We start from the raw sequence: 20,957 nt of genomic DNA, 5'->3' as shown, positions 1-20,957 counted from the left end.
AACCTAAAGTATAATTCTGAACAGAAAAAAAAATATGATGAAAATTCCAATCCACTACCATAAAATCTATTGAAACAGTGAAATAAGAAAGCATCCAGAAGATGCACAACCTTCTAAGTGAATCTAGTATTTTTAGAGTCCACTAAAATAAATCACAATGGACATTTTATAAAACCCTCTTTAAAGCATCAATTATATCACTATATAATATAGTTAACAGCTGGCTCCTGAATCAGGAAAACATTTTACCTTGGTAATGTCTGTGGTGTGGAACCACTAGGTGGGGAACTAGCATCAATATCCTCAACAGGAGATGTACACACAGGTTTACTTGAAGCAAATTCCAATGCGTACTGTAGAACATCTACCAAGGGGAATCGTTTGGGACCGGAACCGTAGCTTAAATATCTGTTAACCATAAGATGTATAAATGCTTTTAGCTGTATATAAAACACATTTGGTTGTTTTTAGTAATTGTTATAAAACATGATAAAAACACTTTAATAAATCTTCCTCAACAATGCAATTAATTTTCTTTTTCAAATGAGGATGTTAAAACTAAAGACACATTCAAGAAAGAACTTAAATGTCCTCCGAATTAAGGGAAACAAAGTTGATTACAACTGAATGTGTCTGTACACTGTTGTATATTTTAAATGCTGCTCTAAGTCGTAACCCAATAGGAAAATGAATACTGACATTTCCATTTCCTGACACTGTTTTTATTTTTAGATCTGTCATCTGGTCTCATGATTAGGATGATGACTAATATTATCCTTCTACCTTTTACCTCTGATTAGTTTTTTTAACCTCTGATTAGTTTTTAATATGATCACAGACACCTTTTAAAAATAAAAATTATTGAAATAATAATACATTATTTTTGTTTAACAAATTTGGGGCTAATTTTCAAATTAATACTAAAATAAGGGATACAGATTAATCAGAGGTTGCAAACTGAGATCTCTCAGGCCACATTTTAGCCTATAGACTTTTGTCTGAACTACAGAGCATCTGACTGTCTAGATTCCAGCACTTTGGGGAAGTTATCAAAAATAGTAGGACATACTCACATGTGGTGTCACACATGGTCCCACCCGGTAGTACAGATGATGGGCACTTCCTCTCTCAGGGATATGCTCTCTAAGCTCCCTTTGCCTATCAGCTTACACCTGACTTGCTTCCCTTCTTTAAAAAGTCTCAATGAGAGGCCTGAGAGTTTGTATCTTCTGTATTAAGCAGAAAAAACTCAATCACCATTCATTTTAATGGAAATCTCAAGAATGATATGTAGTCTCATACAAAAAGAAACATTAAAATTTAAATTAGTTCAACTTTGGTTTTTTGTTTTTTATTTTAAGTAATTTTTCACCCAATGTAGGGCTCAAACTCACAGCCCAAGTATCAAGAGTTGCATGGTCTACTGACTGAGCCTGCCAAGTGTCCCTTTTCTGGATATTTTTTTTAACATTAATTTAATTTTGTAACTGTTTTCAACACCAAGAGCATTATTACTAGTCAACAATGAAAATATTTAATTTAAAACACTAAAATAATCATGAATGCCAACTAAGAATTATTTTAGTTTCTAACAAAACTCAAAACTATTCAAGCAAAATATGAATTCAGAGTGATTATTACTAGAATTAAAAGTCACCCAAAGCAAATTTAAAATGAAAGATTCCAGATAATCACTAAAAATATGACTTCCCATATGTTTCATAAAAGTTACAATACCTCTCTAGTCTTTGTTGTAATACTGTGAGGTAATCTTTTAGTCTCTTGATTTCTTCCCTCTTAATTCTTGTTATTTCTCTGTTTCTGTGCATGTATCTATCAGGAAAAAAACAAAAAAAAAATATTACCATTTCTAAAAAATCATGGAAATAGATACAATACTAAGTCTAGCCAATACCACAAAAGGTCAAAAGGTAAAATTTAAAATTTTACAATGAAATATCAGACAAAAGAATATTTCATAAAATTGTAACAAACACAAAAATAAATGTTTTAGCTTCCTTATAATTCCCAGTAACTATACTTTTCTAAATAGAAAGAGAACTCAATTTTCCTTGACAAGTAGTACTGGACATATTATGCAAAAAAAAAAAAAAAAAGACTAATTCTAAAGAAATTAAGCAAATTTCTTCTCTAAACAATAATTCTTTACTTGGTTACTGAACAGTTTCAAAACCAAGTCATGCTGTATACCAAACCATACCTGTCCAGATATAACACTTGAGGAAATTCTAATTTGTTGTGAATTTTTTCTGGTCTTCCCAATGCCTGATTGAATTCAAATCTTGACAATTCAAATGTTAACACAGGTGGCAGTTTGGTGAACCAATGCTGAAAGAAAACAACAACAAAAACCTTATTATTACCTTTTGTTTTCTCTACTGCAGTGTGAGGCACAGAGTGTCAGCATGGCATTTTTAGATGTATCATCTACAATGCTCGCACTACAAATATATGACTAGCTAGGCAATTTAATTAAAATCCAACTTCTTCCCAAAAGTGTTCCACACCACTTAAAAATTTCAAGGATGGGAATAATACTCAACCAGCAAAGAAAAAAGATCTTCTAACAACTCTCCTTCTTCCATAATAATTTTTTACATTAGGTTTTTTAACCTAAAGCTACAGACATTATTTAAAAGCATGGCTTTTAACAAATTTTAACAAATCCTCTGGCTTCTTCAATATTATGTCACTATGACTACCTGACTACCAGGAATGGTACATATACTTATTAGTCAACCACACTTCAAAAATCTTGAAAAAGAAACTTGTACACACACACACAATTTTTATAGCATAAATGGTCACAATTCTTACTAAAAACTAGAAACTGATATTCCCTTGTTTTATTTTTAATTTTCCTAATGGAATACTGACTAATTTAAGAAAAAAAAAACCTATTACTAAAACGGAGTTTAAACTAATGATAACTATATTTAAAATCTTTAAATGACTACTGTTTGAAGAATTAAATACCTCATTGCTATGAGCCAATTGCTCCACAAAATTTGGCAATTGTTTACTTAAGCAATAAATGTAACAAAATTTCAAAGAAAATTACTTTCAAAAAAAATATTCAAGTTTTACATAAACACATTTTTAAAAAGAAATGAACAAAAACTCCTGAGTCAACAAATATGGAAGTATAAAATAATGCAACAAATATTTTTAATGCTTACTGTAAATCACATCATGTACTACTCTAAAAAGTAATTGCCACACATTACACGTGTGTTATTTTCAAGTGCCACAAAATGCAACCACACAAATATCAATTAGCTAAGAGTACACTAATTTAAATTCAGACATCCAAAAAAAGTAGTAACGGTGAACATTTGGCAAACTGGATTTGACTAAGATCTTGTAAGCTACTACTTTTCTCTAAGTAAAGCTAATAAAAATAATTATTTAAAACTATTTTTTCTGTCCCAAAATGCTACAGCTTACATGAATTGAAATTTCCTGAGTTAGATGTGGCTTATCTTTTACCAAAAGTTGAAGTTTAAGAAATGTATTTTTATATGGCTATTAAAACTGAAGTAGACTAGAGAAAGTTACAAAAGATCTAGTATCAGAAGCATCTCTTAAGTTTGAAGATTTCTTGAGCAAAGACTGCTTATTTACTTTGTTCTCACATGACACTGGCAAGAATTTTAGTGAATTCTAATACACACCTTAAATTACTGTTAAGAATTAAAACATACTCCATACATATCACAAAGAAAACTTTTGATGCCTTCGGATAACTACTCTCTACTCCATTTTGTGATACTAAAATAAATACGTAGGTTTCAAGAACTATTGCTTTCATATTTTATTGCAGTATTTTAAATGTCACCATGAAAATTAAATAGTTACATACTTTAATTCATGGAAACCTACCATGGCCAATAGAAATAAAATCACCCAAATTGGGGGTATGCTTCTCGGCAAACCATGAAAAGTCCAGGAAATAACTTCTATAACTTAAGAAAGAATGTTCATAATAATTATGTAATATGTCTCTGTTGTGAATGTATTTCCTATAACAGCAGTAACAGTTTTTTTCTACAAGACTGGAAGGATTTCACTTTATTCTTCATCTTAGAAAATATTAAGGATTTGTCTAGCTCTGTGATTTTAGGATTTTAAGTATAGCAGTATATACCTAGAATTTTAAATATACGAAGTATTTTTCTTTCGAAATGTTATTCTATGGCAGCCCGGTGGCTCAGCAGTTTAGCGCCGCCTTCAGCCCAGGGCCTGATCCTGGAGACCCAGGATCAAGTCCCACGTCAGGCTCCCTGCATGGAGCCTGCTTCTCCCTCTGTGTCTCTGCCTCTCTCTCTGTGTGTTCTCCCATGAATAAATAAAATCTTAAAAAAAAAAGTTATTCTTTTCATTCAATAAAAAACTGTATTTACTTCTCTAACTGGTATGCCATGCTTGTGAGACACAGATCATTAAAGGTAAAAAATAATGCTTATAGTTTCCAGATCTCTAAACACATTTTATTATTATTTATTATCATATTATATAATAAGCCTAAGGAAGTAATAGATTGGGGCAGCTAATGAATAAAAACGTTGGCAACAAAAGGGCTCCTGAACTTTATGTCTATAAATCTAACTTAATAAAAGTATTTTCTAGAGAGAATGTAGTCATCTTTTTGAGTTATAATAGCTGATTTTTAATATGTTTTAAATACCTTGCTTTTGTGAGATTACACGAATGTGGGAAGCAGGGGACAGAAAAATAAGACCTACCATTTCAAATTCCCACAGAACACCAAACAAAACCAGGATAAAAATCAAGCATGAGAAGCAAACAGCTCTATTCCAACTTGAAAATTAGTTTTAGTCATTTAACTGGCTTCACACATTTTCCCTTTCACTCTAAAAGATAAATTTCCCATATAACATCTACAGATATCTAATATTGTACATGTAGGTATTGTTTATCTAATTTAGTTTTTAAAGTTCCATAAAATTTGTTGTAGAACTTTCACTATAACCTAGTACAACTTTGTGACTATAACTTAGTACAACTTAGTAGAATTTTGGGAAATTTGATAGTACTTATATTTTTAAATGAGTATGCCTGGTGACCCAAAGATTCTACTTCTGACTATTCTTCATTGCTAAGTTCTCAAGGTATTTATATTTATAGAAAGATATTCCTTGGGGATCCCTGGGTGGCTCAGCAGTTTGGCGCCTGCCTTTGGCCCAGGGAGGAATCCTGGAGTCCCAGGATCGAGTCCTGCGTTGGGCTCCTGGCATGGAGCCTGCTTCTCCCTCTGCCTGTGTCTCTGCCTCTCTCTCTCTCTATCATGAATAAATAAATAAATAAATCTTTAAAAAGATATTCCTTGAAATGATTCTTTGTCCAACTAATGTCTCACAGAAGAATTAAATTAATTTTAGAAATACAGGTTATGTGATACTTTGCAGGTTTTAAAAAGAATGGTGTTGAGCCATATATTTTGATGTTGGAAGGATGCTCGTGATGTACTGGTGAGGGAAAAATGCAAGTCACAGGACAGTATGAACAAATACAAATACTTACATGTGTATAGTGACAATCTAAAAGAAAATGTGTAAGAAGTGAATACCCACGCAAGAAATGAGGTATTCACTGCTCGAAAGGTTTTTGCTTCAATAGGCAATCAAAACAAATCTCCAGGTTTCCTAGAAAGTTTGATTCATCTATAAACGTAATTAAACTTTAAAACTTAGGATTTGAAAAATATTTTATAAGTAGTTATCATAGATATATAATTTTTAATTCATTCAGTTGTCTCTTGGTATGGCATTCCAGAAATTTAAACTCTTATAGACCACTGGATATTTTAACATGAGTATTCAGGACACTAAAGGTCTTCCTAAGTATTACTTGATCACAGCTACTTTAGCAAAAGAGAGGTTTTCTGTATCAAAGTAAAATCAATATCTGTTAAATAAATAATAGTCTAAGAGATAAAAGGTGTTATCAGGGACTATGTCAATTTATAAACAAGCCTAAGATGTTACTCATTGGTATTTATACAAAGTTAAGAAGAAACAGAAGAGTCACTCTGAAGGACATAATGAAATAAGACTATAATCTAAGTACATTATTAAAAGCCTCATTGAAACTATTGTGTTCTACAAATCTAGGCAATTGGTAATAGGAATACAGGTAATTGAATTTGTTCTTACTAAGACTCCTTACAAACTGCTGAATTCAGAGGAAACATATCACTGTATTTGATAGGTTGGATATAAAAACCAAGGCAGAAAATATATACGCAGTTCAGAGTATGAAGCCAAAGATGGAGGACAAACTAAATCTTTTTAAATAAATAATGAGATTCAGATTAAATTTAAAATAAATAATGAAATTCAGATTCAATGTAAGAAAAACATTTTTAAAAGTGGAATATGTGAGAAAGATTATTTACCAATTAATTACTAAATTATTTATCAATAAACTAATGCATATTTCACTTATAAGCTCCTCTGATAGGGTAAGGAAAATGCAATCCCTCCTTTTTCTGCTTAAACTCATTTTCCTTTTATTTAATATAACACAAGTCACACTTTAGGCAGGGGGTCTGCTTTCCTATTCCATTATGGGATCCTGAGAGTCTCAATCTTTAGAGATCAATAAAAATAAGTAAGTTTAATTTAAATATTCTTATTTGGAGGTCTCTATGGAAATCACTGGTGGAGCTCTTGGGCCCATGTACTGCATTACATTTCTACCCTGCATTCTGATTTGACAGCTTAGAAGTAGGGCCTCGGCATCTGCTGAGAATCACTGAAGTAGATGATTTATGATACAGAGAGAAAAACTAATTCAAATATTTTCTCTCCCTCTCTCTCTCCCCGAAAAAAAAAAAAAACTGTAAATGTTAATTTATTTTGTTTATTTGGGTGTATAAGGGAAGAGAAGGAAATGAGGATGAAGATAAAACAGGACAGAGAGAATTCCATCTTTTTAAAAAAGCACATATTCAGATAAAAGCAATTTACTCTTAAAGACACAAGAACTCAGTCCCTGTTTAGAAAAACACAGAGATATCATCACTTAACATCTATTAAGCACCTTATTCAGGGATAAAGTCCTCAGAAACTTTTTTGATAACACAGAGACATTTCATTCATTCAGTCAATAAATATGTATTACGTAATTATTTTTGCAGTCATTGTACTATCCACCAGGGATATAATAAAGAATGACACAGATGAAGATGCTGGCCCTCTGTGCATGGAGTTTAGAGCAGACAACTATTAGCGACTGCTTCATAACTGAATTTGGAGCAATGATCTGTCCTTTGCCTTCCATGATAGTAACACATAAGGATGAATACATGGCTGAATGGATGGATGTACAGATGGAGCTAGAGACGTGAATAAAGAGAGAGTGGGAGGCCAGACAGAGACCAATTGAAACAAATAAGCAGGTTTATATTTGTTAAGTTATATCTTTCCTGAGAGAGCAAGTTCTTCCATCTGCCCTTCTGCCATTACACAATAATTTTTACAAAAAAAAAAAAAAAAAAAAAAAGGGAATCTAGATAAATTCCAACACTACTGGATATAAGTAACAGATGTCTATATAAAATTCCATCCTAATATCAGCACTTTCCCTGTTTACCTCCAGGACTAGCATGCTACCATGACTGGTACCTTCCCTAAAAAGTCTACATAGACTCAGTAATGCCCTAAAAGAGGATTTTTTTTTTTCCTAAAAGAGGATTTTAACAGAAAATTTTAAGCTAAATTGTCAAGGGAGAATTTAACATAGATTATAGACTTGTTTGTACTGGTTTCCCAAATGCCTAAGCTACCATAATTAAATCCAAACACATAATCTGAGTATTCTCTCAGATATGAGGCAGTTTTATAATTAGAGACCTAAAATGTGCTTTACCACACTATAAGAAAGACTGGGGAAAGAGAAACAAAGAAGATGCTAAACTCACCTCTTGGCCTGACTTTCCTGAATTCTCTGAATGTAAAGACTCAATTTCTCCTTCAATCATAGCAGCTTCTAGGCACTCATGTAGATCTTTGAATCCATTGACCTGAAGTGGGTACTGACCAAACATTTCAGTATTTTCAAATTTTTTACCTATAGGAGAAGGGAAAGCTAATCATTACTCAATAAGTAAATGTATATATGAATTACCTCCTGAACCTGAAAACAATCACTCTCTGTTCCATAGGGTAGTCATTATCATTTTCTTGTTGGTTTGTACATGCACATATGCAGATTCATATCCAGCCATAGATATTAATTACACACCTGTACGTATGTAGGTAATCACATGTGTGTGTGTATATATATTCTTCCAAAAAACACTTTGTAAGGACGAGATACTACACTAAACACTGCAAATATATAAAGCAGTGAACAAAAAAGTTCTATAGGTCTCTGAACTGAGGAAAACTCTCAACCTCTTTTGGAAGAAAGACATTACATTCTATGTACATTAATTATACATGTAATTATTAATAATATATTACTTATCATTATAAGTGTTATAAAATGTGTGGTGAGATAGTGCTGTGAAAGGAAATAAGAAGGAGAGCTAACCTAGTGTTTAAGGGCTAGAGGGTGGAACAGGAAGACTTCCATAGCAAAATGACATTTACAGAGATTTAAACAGTGAGTAGCAATTAGCCAGGCCAGAGTGTCAGAGTGCTGTGCAGAATTCTTAGCCAAGGAATAATATACACAAAGACTTCAAGGATGCAAAGAACTTGGCCTGTCTGAAGAATTAAGGAAAGGACATTATAACTTAGGGGAGCAAATGGGAAGATAACAATGAAGAGAAGAGTTAGGTAAGGTCTTAAAATCTACAAAGTTTTATAAGCCCTTGTTAAGAATTTTTTCTTCTGAATAAAACAAAAAGTCACTGTATAGTTAAACCTAGGAATAACAGGTCACATTTATGTCTCTCAAACATCCACATGGCTTCTCTGTTAAGTGGGTAGTAGGTGACTATTGAAGACTCCATGTAGAAATAAAGGCAAACATGGAATACAGCGTTAAGAGTAAAAGTGAAAAAAAAGAAAAAAAAAGTGAGAAAAAAAGTAAAAGTGTACAAAAGCAGATGAAATTACACAGACATTTATACACATATTCGGGAAGGAGTAAATACAATTGACTGGTGGCTGGCTCACTGGCAGGATGGGGGGGCAGAATTGTAAGGAAGGTATCAAGAATGATACTCAGTTTCTATCATAAACAACTGAATTGACTGTTTATGTACTGAAAGGGGCTCCACTAAAGAAAAAGCATAGAATTTTTTTTTCTTTTAGTTTTAAGGTAGTAGTGGCAACCATTGTTTTAGAATGGACCATTGGATTTTAAGTTGAGAAGAGAGTTGAATATGAATCTGTAACTAAAATTAATCTTCAGGTCTGAAGCTACAATGAGAGAATTGCTGGCTACTGATGGCAGTTAATCAAGGGAGAGAATGAAATTGCCAAGGGAACTAGAAGATGGAAAAGGCAGGGGGCGTCAGCTGAGCCCCAAGGATCTCCTACCTTAGCTAAAAGAGGCTAACTATAACTTCTAAAAGTACCCAAGGGGGATCCCTGGGTGGCTCAGCAGTTTAGTGCCTGCCTTTGGCCCAGAGCGCGATCCTGGGGTCCCGGGATCGAGTCCTGCGTCGGGCTCCCAGCATGGAGCCTGCTTCTCCCTCTGCCTGTGCCTCTGCCTCTCTCTCTCTAGGTCTATCATAAATAAATAAATAAATCTTTAAAAATAAAATAAAATAAAAGTACCCACAGTAGCAGGAAAAAAAAAAGAGAATATGGTGCCACAGAAGCTGGAGAAATGATTTTAAAGACAGAATATAGGAAAGAGGAAAAAGAGAGACTAAATAGCATAGAGTTCAATATGAGAACTGAGTGGGATCCTGCAGTCTTAAACACATATTGGAAATTGATCTTAGAAGGGGCCAGAAGCAAAAGTGGGATGGGTTGAATATATGGGCATCTAGCAGGTAAAAACAAACTCCTCTCTTAAGGAGGACTTAACGTAATAGGATTAACTGAAAAAGACGGTGAAGGGAGCTCTTTTTTGTTAAAGATGTGACTTACCAGACCACACCTAAATACTTATGAGAAAGACAGCAGAGGGGAACGCTGAAAATACAAGAGAAGGCAGGATGATGGAGAGTCAGGGGTGAGTGAAAGCATGCAGAGATGAGCTTCTGAGCACATATAAACGACAGCCTTTTCATAGAAGACTGAATAATTCCTTATAATCTGGAGGGACAAATAAAAAGAATGTGGTAGAGGTAGGAATAGATGGAGGTTGTGAAGCGTAAAGCTCACATATTTGGGAAAGTTGTGTTTAAGTACTATGATACAAAATTACAAACACAAAATTAGATTCAGGACCTACGGCTAGATTTCATTAGCTTCACGGTAAATCCATAAAACCTAAGGGAAGATCTTTTTCAGAGAATGAAGAGCCAGAGAAGTTAGAAGTAAAAAAGGTAAAAATCATTATTACAGAAAATGGGATAGAAGACAGTGATTTAACAGAACAAGTACAACAAGTACAACAAGTCATTTAACAGAACAATTAAGCACAGTAGTGTTACAGGATTGGGACAGTGAAGCTTAGTTATCTACTACCAATTCATGATCCATTTATAGTTAGCCCATTTGAGTAACTTTTCCCCGGTAATACTCAGGTACTCAGTGCACATAAGAGAGAGGATGAGCAGCTAAGTGATGGTCAGAGAACAGCCACAGAGGGTAGCAGAGAGGGAATGGGGGAATTAGATGTTTATAAAAATGATCATAATGCACAAGTAAAGAAAAATGCCAAAAGGAACAAAATGAAGGGGTCAATGAACTAGACGTTCTGGAAAAGTTGAGGAACTTCTGCAAAGAGAACACTTTAGTAAACATATGAAAATCACCTCCAATTGAGAGTCGCTGGTCTAAAAGAAAGCATAAGGAAGATACACATAAAAATGATTAGAGATAGAGCTTGAGAGCAAATTATTTTTACTGAAGCAAATACATAGCTCACGTGGAAATGTACTAAACCACATTTACGTGGCACAATGGTTTGAAACAACTAATATCTAGTACAAGAATTTCAACACTAACAAATTGTTTCAATAAATCACTTTTAAGATTCAAGGTAACACAAGTAGGAAGGGTATAAATAGTACAGTCACCACCTGATTAGAGCTATTCTACTACTTCAAATACAGTATGACACTATGCATATCCCAAATTGGAAAGTAACGTACTATGTAAAATATTCCACTATTTATATAATGAACAGTTACCATTTGAGGCAAAAAATACATATATACATATATATATACTATATATATATATATATATACACACACACACACACAAACACTTCAGTGTAACATTTTATATGCCCAACTAAATCCTGAGTCATTAACTTTTTCTGAATCCTACACTATAAAATTATATTCAAACAACGCTTCATAGGAATCCATTAGTTAAGATCCTGAAGGAAAACCAATTTTCCAAAAGTTGATACATTGGGCCATTTGGAAAATTTGAAAAGTTTTTCAAATGTTTCAAATTTTTTCAAAACTTGATGCTTTGGCATTAGTAATTACTATTATCTGAAGTGTATTTAATGAGTCAGTGCCCTTTCCTTATTAGGAAAACGAAAAGACTGTCGGTCAGACCCAGATTTTAAGTAACAGGAATTTAGGATAGATGGAGTAAGTAGTATCACTCTTAAATGATTTTTCAAAAGATAAAAGTACGATTCTTTCTTGAAAACCAGAGCCTAAATAATTCTATAATCACCTGAAAAAGGTAATACCTTGACTATACTAAATTGCTAAATTATTAAATGCAGATTTCAACAAAGAGTTGAAACCCTCAGAAACAATAACCATCATCCCCAAACCAGTATTCAACTCCAATATTATTTTCAAAACCATTGCCCCCTTAATCCCTGTACCCCAACAATTCACAGAATCACAGCTTTCTCAGGGAAAAAAACATCAGGATGACACTATATATTAGCATGTGATAATGCACGCTTAAACCTTCCTTTTCATTCACTCCATTATTCACTGTTTTCTTGCAAATAAGTAGTAGCAATGCAACAGGAACTACTAGACAGAGTAAATCAAATTAAAATTAAAAACCATTCAACAAGTAAGGAGTCACTATCAAGACAAGAGCTAATAGGTAATATCTCTTCAAATGTAATAAAGAGTAAACATGTATTATAACCATACCTTCAAGTACTCCCACAGCAAGGAACCTCCCATAGAACAACTCTACCATGGGGTTCTTTGGCTTCTCTTCATCCCTAAAGCATGGTAAAAACATAAATGCGGTTGTGATTTTTGGACCTGTAAGTAATAGAGAAAACATCCAAAGAACAATAGTATATGCCAAGATGGTAACATTTATGTGGCTGTCCATTCACTTAGTGCTGCTATTGACATTACCTTGGACAAGGCACTTAAGTGTATTCTTCCATTTTTTCACCTGACAATTGAGGATAACAGTAACTGAACTCAAAGGCCTGCTGAAGGGTTAAAATGAGTTGCTGCAGGGGACAACATTACAAGAGGTCCTGACACAGTCTGTGTTCAAGGAATGTTTGATCCTTTTATTATCATAGTTCATTTTGACCTCACACTTTTAGTCTGTACAATACATGCGTACCTGGACTTGTTGAAAAGAAAAAAAAAAGCCACTATTAGAGTAAATTTCTATAAAACCTTAAATATCATTTCCTGTATTTAAAGAGAAGAGCGCACACCATTCAAAAATAGCAGCTGTCACCAACGAAGGAGCAAAACACCAGCTTTGACACAAAGCAGCTCAGAAGCTACTCTACTCTTCATGCTGCAGGCATGATTAGTCATTTGTGAATTTTCCAAATTCTTTAACATATACACTGTGGATTTTTTTTTCCTTTTTCGCTTGAAGCAAACAGAAGTTAATACTTTTTTAAACTTTCATTTTTATGTTTTGTTCTCTCTGGTCTGAAAACACAGTTTATCTTTGCATTACGACACAAAAGTGTGTGGTATCCACAACTGTGTACATAATTTATCTTCATGAATTTTGTGTTTAAACCAGTAAAATTGATTTGCTTAAGAAAAAAAAAAAGAGGCAGGGAAGGACATGGTCTCTTTATAAATGTAGTATATGCACTTTCATTTACTCCTTAAAACAAATGGTAGGGGGAAAAAAACTGGTAGGAAGTATTTCACTTAATCCTTACAACAATGCTATGAGGTCATATGGTAGTTATTAGTGATACTCAAAAAGATTTCTGGTTTCTACTCTCAGGTATGTGGTTAAGACATACTTTCCCACTCACGTTTTATTCAAATTTTAAAAATTTTATTTGTGGTAAGATACATAACACAAAATTTACCATCTAACCATTCTCAAGTGTTTGGTAGATAGTGTTAAGTATATTCATATTGTTGTGCAACCGATCTCCAGAAGTCTTCTCATCTTACAAAACTGAAACTCTACACTCACTGAACAACTCCACATTTCTCCCTCCCCACAGGCCCTGGCATACACCATTCTTACTCTCTGTTTGAGTTTTACAAGTCTTGACACATCATGTAAGTGGCATACAGTGTTTGTCTTTTTGTGACTGGCTTATTTCACTTAGCGTCTGTGTTGCAGCATGTGTCAGAATTTCCTTCTTTTTAAAAGATATTCCACTTTATGTATGCCACATTTTGTTTATCCATTCGTCGATCCATTCATCTGAGTTGTTTTCCACCTTTTGGCTATTGTGAATAATGAGATGCTATGAACATTGATGTACAAATATCTCTTCAAGACCCTGCTATCAATTCTTAATATATACCTAGCAGTGGAACTGTTGGATCATACAGTTAACAACCTTTAAAGTTTAAAGTATACAATGTAATGATCTGATATATGTATACATTGCGAAAGGATTTCCTCCATGGAATAGTAATTCTATTTTTAATCTTTTGAGGAGTCACCATGATGTTTCCCATATCAGCTGTATCATTTCACATTCCCATCAACAGTGTACGAGGGTTCCAATTTCTTCACATCCTTACCAATGCCTGTAATTTTCTGTTTGTTTTTTTTAATAGTAGCCATCCTAATGGGTTTAAGGTGTTCCCCCTCACTTGAAGTTAGGCAGACCACATAACCTGTTTTTCCCAAAAAAATGTAAGCAGAAGTGATGTGTGATGGAAACCCTGAAAGCCAGTGTACTTTCATTGCCATTGTAATCCCAGAAGGGATGATGATGAGAAGCATCTGTCAGCCTGGGGCTCTGAGTTAAAGAATGATCAGAGCCCCTTACTCACACCCACTGGACACATATAATAATATGATATAAGCTACAAAGTTTTGGAGCTGTTGCCACTGGACTATCTAGCCCACTATGACTGATAACAGTACAATTACTTCTATTTTACTGATAATGAAGCTGTAGAGCAGGTTAATTCACTTGCCTAAATTCGCAAAATTGGTTAGTGCTCAAGCTGCAAAGTGAACTCAAATTTGACTCCAAAATCAATGTATCCCCTCCCATTATATATATTTCGTCTTTGGGCATTTTAACTCTATGGGAAAAATTTACTTCACACCTTACATATTTTATAATATGAGAATAAAAAGGACTTGAGACTGACATGGGGGAGAGGAACAATCCAAAGATTATCTTGCTTGATGTAAATATCTATGAATCTTTAGATGTAAATATTAGTGGGAATCTCCTTTCCATGTCCTCTTATTTTTATGTAGGAAATCAATACTCCTGGTTTTTCTCCTTATTGTCATACACATACCCCATGGAAAGAGCAATGACTTAACAGGTTGCTGACTTTGTCTGAAGGAACTGGATGTTGGCTGGCTCCAGGAATTCTGAACTTTCTTTCCAAATTTCTTTTCAAATCTTCCTACCTGAATTTTAGCCTGCTCTCCACTAATCTGTGATAAACACAGATCACTAAAGAGTTGGGTAGGAATCTCTAGAAATTATTTACCTTGTCCGTCTTTCCAACCTCTTAGACATCCTGTTCTTTGCCTTGCATTTAAACTGTGAAACTCAGGGGCCCAGATTGGTTATGCCAACAGAAATAAAAGGAATACAAGTAAAGAGCAATTAAAAAGACACGAGACTCCTATAATAGAAGTGAGAGACCATGGAGCCTCAGTCAGTTGAACGTCCAACTCTTGATTTTGGCTCAGGTCATGATTTCAGGGTCTGCCCAGGTCATGATTTCAGGGTCTGCCCAGGCTCTGTGCTCAGCAGGGAGTGTGCTTGAGAGTCTCTCCCTCTACCCCTCCACCTGTGTGTGGAAAGCATGCACACACACACACAAATGCTCTCTCCCTCTATAAATATTAAAAAAAAAAAGAGAGAGAGAGAGAAAAAAGAAATGAGAGACCCATCACTTGCATGAAAGCAGTAGTAAAGAAAGAATGACACAAATATCAAAGGCCAAAGAAATCACTATAGAAAACTTGCATCTGGGACATCTTACCCTTGGGGATTAGGTTAGCACAGAAGGAGTTCAAAGGTCTGGATAGCTGACAAAGCAAACTAGAATGCTTCGGGTCAGAGCTTCCCAACCTTTTTAATACAATTAGTACACATATTAACATACACAGGGAATTTTAAGGTTAAAAGACATATTTTCTCATGATCACAGAAACAGGATCAATATCTCCCACATACCCATAATCTGGCTAGTCATGGCACACCAACTGGAAAGCTCTGTTCTAAATAGGGGGAGCATAAAGATTCAAAACTAGTTTTAGCACCAAAAACAGCAAAAAACAGATAAAAAATATGGGGAAATGAACAAAGAGAACATACTTCAAATAAAACTTAAGATTTTAGGGACGCCTAGGTGGCTTGGTGGTTGAGCATCTACCTTTAGCTCAGGGCGTGATCCCAAGGTCCCGGGATCGAGTCCCATGTCAGGCGTCCTGCATGGAGCCTGCTTCTCCCTCTGCCTATGTCTCTGCATCTCTCATGAATAAATAAATAAAATCTTAAAAAACAAAAACAAAAATGAAACAAAACAAGATTTCGAATGAACTGAAATGGAAAAGTTCTAGCTTTTTTTAAAAACTGTTTCAGAAAAAGGGAGATAACTGGTTAGGTACTAGATCAGAAGAGGTGACTATAATCCAAAAACATTAACAAGTAAATAAATAACAAACAATATTTCCAAAATCAGAATAAAATGACCCCCTCAGAAAGAACACACATTTAGGCACACTTCTGAGGCTACAGATAAAAAGCAATGGGAAGGTCATGTATTGAAGACAAGATAAACTAAATGAAGTGCTTATAGAAAATCTGGAGAGATTTGAGAAGGAGGAACTAGGGATTTCAGGGTAAAAGATTCAAAGAATTACTTAAAGAACCTCAGAGACTCTGTTATCACAGATGAGGATACAGGTATTGTTCACATTCTGAGGAAACACGCAAAATGAATTTCTGGTATTAGAACTCTAAGGAAAGATACAAGGGACATGAGCTACACTAGAGAGGAACCAGAATGGACAATTCTCATTAGTTAATCACTCATTATGAGGAACCTATCAAGACAGTATCAGAGGAAGAAGTTAGAGAAAAACAAATGCAAAGGCAAATAAAAAAAATATAAGAACAGGAAGAATTCATCAAATAGGGCTGGCTGTGCATGAGACAGAGGCTAAAGCAGCAGGGTAAACTTAAAAATTCGGCCAAACCTTCCTAAAAGAATAAAAAATATATACACGTATGTGAACGTTAGAGGCATATGTCACCTAGAAAAAGATGCAGCAGAACAAACTACACTCTAGGCCTATAACATTCAAAAGCTGAGGAAAGAATGTATCTTCACTGGATGCTAAGACTCAGCTTTCACAAGCAGCAACAGCAGATTCATTCCAGAGGTTTGATGGGGAAGACTTTCCAGATGAACGTAACATGAAGAGAGAAGCTAACATGAAGAGAAGAAAGAAACTAACCTAAAGGCAGGTTTCCCAGGCCTAAGCAATTCCATAGCAAAAGGCAGTGGGCACAACCACCATGGCACAAAAATAAGTCATTCAATGAGGCACTCAGAGCCACAAACTGAAGAAGGTCATATAATGCAACTAAAACTTTTGGTGGACAGGAAAGACACTGAGGACTACAGCTGTCAACATCATAAACTTCTAAATACGCTTTCAAGAAGGAAGCAGCTTTCAAATGTCTCACTCTGAGATAAAATTTACCAAAAATATAATTTTTTTTCCTCAAATACTGTAGACTTCGAACCATAATTACTTTCTTCAGAGACTGCTCCCAACTTAGTTTAAGTTCACACATAACAGCCTGCAAGTAACTGGCCCTCAATGACAGGCATCCAGGTAGAATTATAACCATTTACTGTTTACAACATATTCCAAAATTTCTAGGTGTTAATTTACATACTGCATCTTGTTAGACCATATCAGAGCCCACAGTGGTAAATTCTAAGTGGTCCACCAGTGTTTCTTGAAGATACATAAAGGAACTAGTGGTTACTATTAGGATAGTGGCCTCATGGGAGTGGACAAGGACTATCTTGAAAGTCTGCAGATTTCTTAAATAACCAAAGTCTTAATGATTCAATCTGATGGGCAGAAAATAAAAAGCTAGAGAATGCTGAGGAGGACTGTCATATCCCTGTTGTTATGATTCCATGTGAAAGGAGATCATCAGAAGTAATACTCCTGGTATCTTTCCCCACCACTCACTAACCCATTCCTCTTCATGAAAAGAGACTGCTGAATCCAAAGAAAAGAAGTGGGCATGTGGAATTAGCCCTTTCAGGGTTGCTTTTTAAATCTTTCTGGCTGGATTCTACTCTTATAATGGAAATCTAAAGCTACTCAGCATTTGAGCCACAGATTTCAAACAACTTGTCAATACAGGTAATGTTTGGGTTCCTACACATCTCTCGGTTTCTTTCCAATTTCTCCATAGATACTGATAAATAAAAGGAGAAAAATGAGTGTTATTTATCAATCTCCGAAAACCCCATCACTAAACTTCATGGTAACTTACGTCTCTTCTTCAGCTCTCATTTGAAAGGCATCTTCTAACCAATCTAATAATTTGTGTGTAAACTCACTCACATCTTGCTGTGGAAAGAAAAAAAGTCTTGTTAATATTTGAGTCTGCTAATAAAAATCCTAAGTATTGCAATACAAAACTTACAGCCAGTCACATAAAACATAAAATTACTGACTCCTCACAGAAATATTATATGAAATGTTTCACACCAAATACAAGAAATACTTATAACCTAACCTAACAAGAGAATAAAATCAGTATCTGAGAAAAACAAACATTATATGGATAATCACAATGACTGGGTTTCATTACAGGAAATTTATATATACATTTTTATGTACATATTTATATATACATATATATTTTATATATATACACATACATACATATGTATATAATACATACAATATTATATATACACACATATATATAAATTCTAACTTACAAATAAGGTTTTAAAAATAAGCATCACTCCCAAACGAGTTCTCTAACGAATCTTTTTAAAATTAAAGACCCACATTACCAAAGAGTTCTTCATCATATAAGGAATTGTTACTGGCTTCTCTCTTAGAAGGAAGACATGCTTTTCAGCAATTCATTTTCTTAATTCAACTCTTACACCCAACTTTTTAAGCCACATCCACTTTTATGAAGATATGTTAATCCTGTCAGGTTTAGTCCAATCACTGACTCCCTATCGAGTCCACTATCTCATGAACTTCAAATTACCCCTTCAGAACTAGCGCACGTACATCACCTTTTGCCACCCCTTCTTCCAGTCGTAGTTCCCCTAACATGGAAAAACAGGAAGAGGGTGGCAGTTGTACTCGTCAACTACCATAATTCTTTGAATAATCTGAGGTAGAACACAAAAAATAGGTTCATCTATAGAGAACCTAGGAGAAAAAATAAACCAATCCTACTAAGACTGTTTCATCAAAGACACATGAATCAGTGTAAACAATGTGCCTTTATTAATCAAAATTGCCCCAAATATTAAACAAATTAACCATCATATATTTTTCCAGCTACAAGTTTTCTAAAGAGCATCTGGGTCAATCACCTTTAAAATGCTGAAACTAGGAACTCCTGGGTGGCTCAGTGCTGGAGTGTCTGCCTTTGACTCAGGGTACGATCCCAAAGTTTCAGGATCGAGTCTTACATCAGGCTCCCTATATGGAACCTACTTCTCCCTCTGCTTATGTCTCTCTCTGCCTCTCTCTCTGTATCTCTCATAAATAAATAAAATCTTTAAAAAAATAAATAAAATAAAATATTGAAACTAGGATCTAAGAAGCTTAAGGAAATTGTTCCAAAGCCATGTAAGTTAGGGGTCCCTGGCTGGCTCAGTGGTTGAGATCATGAGGTCCTAGGATCAAGTCCCACATCAGGCTCCCCTCAGGGAGCCTGCTTCTCCTTCTACCTATATCTCTGCCTCTCTCTGTGTCTCTCATAAATAAATAAATAAATAAATAAATAAATAAAATCTTAAAAAAAAAGAAAAAGAAAAAAACTAAACTCAGCACAAAAATCCAGTCATAAACATCCATACCAACTGTAGTGTGTTAAATAGCAGCATGCCAAAATATATGCCCATCTGAGACTTCAGGATGTAATCTTATTTAGAATACAGGTCTTTGAAGATATAATTAAGGTAAGGATCTCAACATGAGATCATCCCGGATTAGGGTGGGCCCTAAATCTAAAGGATGTGTATTCTTATAAGAAACAGAAAAGAAGCAGACACAAAGACACACAGGGGAAAAGGCCATGTAAAGGACACAGAGACTGAAGCTATGCCCCCACAAGCCGAAGGACACCACAGGCCATCAGAAGATGGTGAAGGAAGGCAAGAAAGGATTCGGCCTTAGGGCCATGGTGGGGAGCACAGCCCTTTTACCACCTTTACTTTAGACTCTGGCTTCTAGACTGTTAAGAGAGTAATTTTCTATTGCTTTGAAATCATTTGGTTTATGGTAATTTGTTACTGCTGTCATAGCAAACTCACAAAACACATTAAAACAACTTTCCATAACTTTAAAATTCTGTAACTTTACTCATCCTGCAAGGTTATATCTGACTAGAAACAAAAAACTGTTTCCTAGTTATCAAAATACTATTCAGAATGAATTATTCCTTGTCTTTATTTTAAGCAATCTAAAATTAACATTTACAAAATAATTCTACCTGCTTTCCTCAAGAGAAAAAAAAATTAAGGCCTTTACTACATTTTAATTTTAAACTCAATTATAGGTATGATTAAAATTGACAGTACTATATACCAAAGTATCCCACAAGATTCTTGCATATTCCAAAATATGATATATTTAGGAAGACTATGAAATATAAGTACAAGTTCATTTTTTTAAAAAGAAATGATGTTTACTTTACTCATGGATTTATTCCATTCTGTCACTAATGTGTGTTCTATTCAAATGTGTCTGGGAGTAGAAGAGAATCAAACCTGTATCAACTGAATTCACATACACCTACTCTAAAAAGGCCTCCAGAGAAAAAGAATGAACAGTAAGAAACCTAGTCTATCTACACTGCCAACCCAAAGTAATAGCATTCACATTGTGGCATTCGAGTCTGTAACAGCTAGTTGTCTCCCTGTCTACCCTAATAAATCTGAAAAGTCTACTGTGTACATATAAGGTTCCCAATAAACTTTTGCTAACTCATTTTTACATATGAAGAGATACACAAAGACCACTCTTCATAGTGAAAAGATTCAACACCAGAGAGTAACCAAGAAAAAAACATACAAAAAGCAATTCCATAAGAAACAATAAGTCAGGGAAGAGAAGCGACTTTTTAAAATTTAATTTTATACTCAAAGCTATTAGAGATTATAATGCACATATTAAATAAATAGTGCTACAAAA

The 20,957-nt window shown here is 34.5% G+C and overlaps 1 protein-coding gene across 4 annotated transcripts in view; it reads right to left on the bottom strand.

Annotated features, from left to right (window-relative positions):
* Positions 1-20,957, bottom strand: part of USP25 (ubiquitin specific peptidase 25) — a 136,331-nt gene that overhangs the window by 46,686 nt on the left and 68,688 nt on the right. For all 4 annotated transcript variants that reach the window (XM_055313820.1, XM_055313821.1, XM_055313823.1 and 1 more), the window contains 6 exons: positions 18,061-18,137; positions 12,251-12,324; positions 7,967-8,115; positions 2,222-2,349; positions 1,738-1,833; positions 250-408 (listed from right to left, as the gene is read on the bottom strand). In XM_055313820.1, the coding sequence (XP_055169795.1) occupies positions 250-408; positions 1,738-1,833; positions 2,222-2,349; positions 7,967-8,115; positions 12,251-12,324; positions 18,061-18,137 (683 nt within the window). The remainder of the gene's footprint in view (positions 1-249; positions 409-1,737; positions 1,834-2,221; positions 2,350-7,966; positions 8,116-12,250; positions 12,325-18,060; positions 18,138-20,957) is intronic.

This window comes from Nyctereutes procyonoides, unplaced genomic scaffold, assembly GCF_905146905.1.
Source record: "Nyctereutes procyonoides isolate TBG_1078 unplaced genomic scaffold, NYPRO_anot_genome, whole genome shotgun sequence".
In the NCBI taxonomy this organism is placed as follows: Eukaryota; Metazoa; Chordata; class Mammalia; order Carnivora; family Canidae; genus Nyctereutes; species Nyctereutes procyonoides.
Note: the sequence above shows the minus strand (reverse complement) of the source record. Positions and strands in the feature narration are given on the sequence as shown.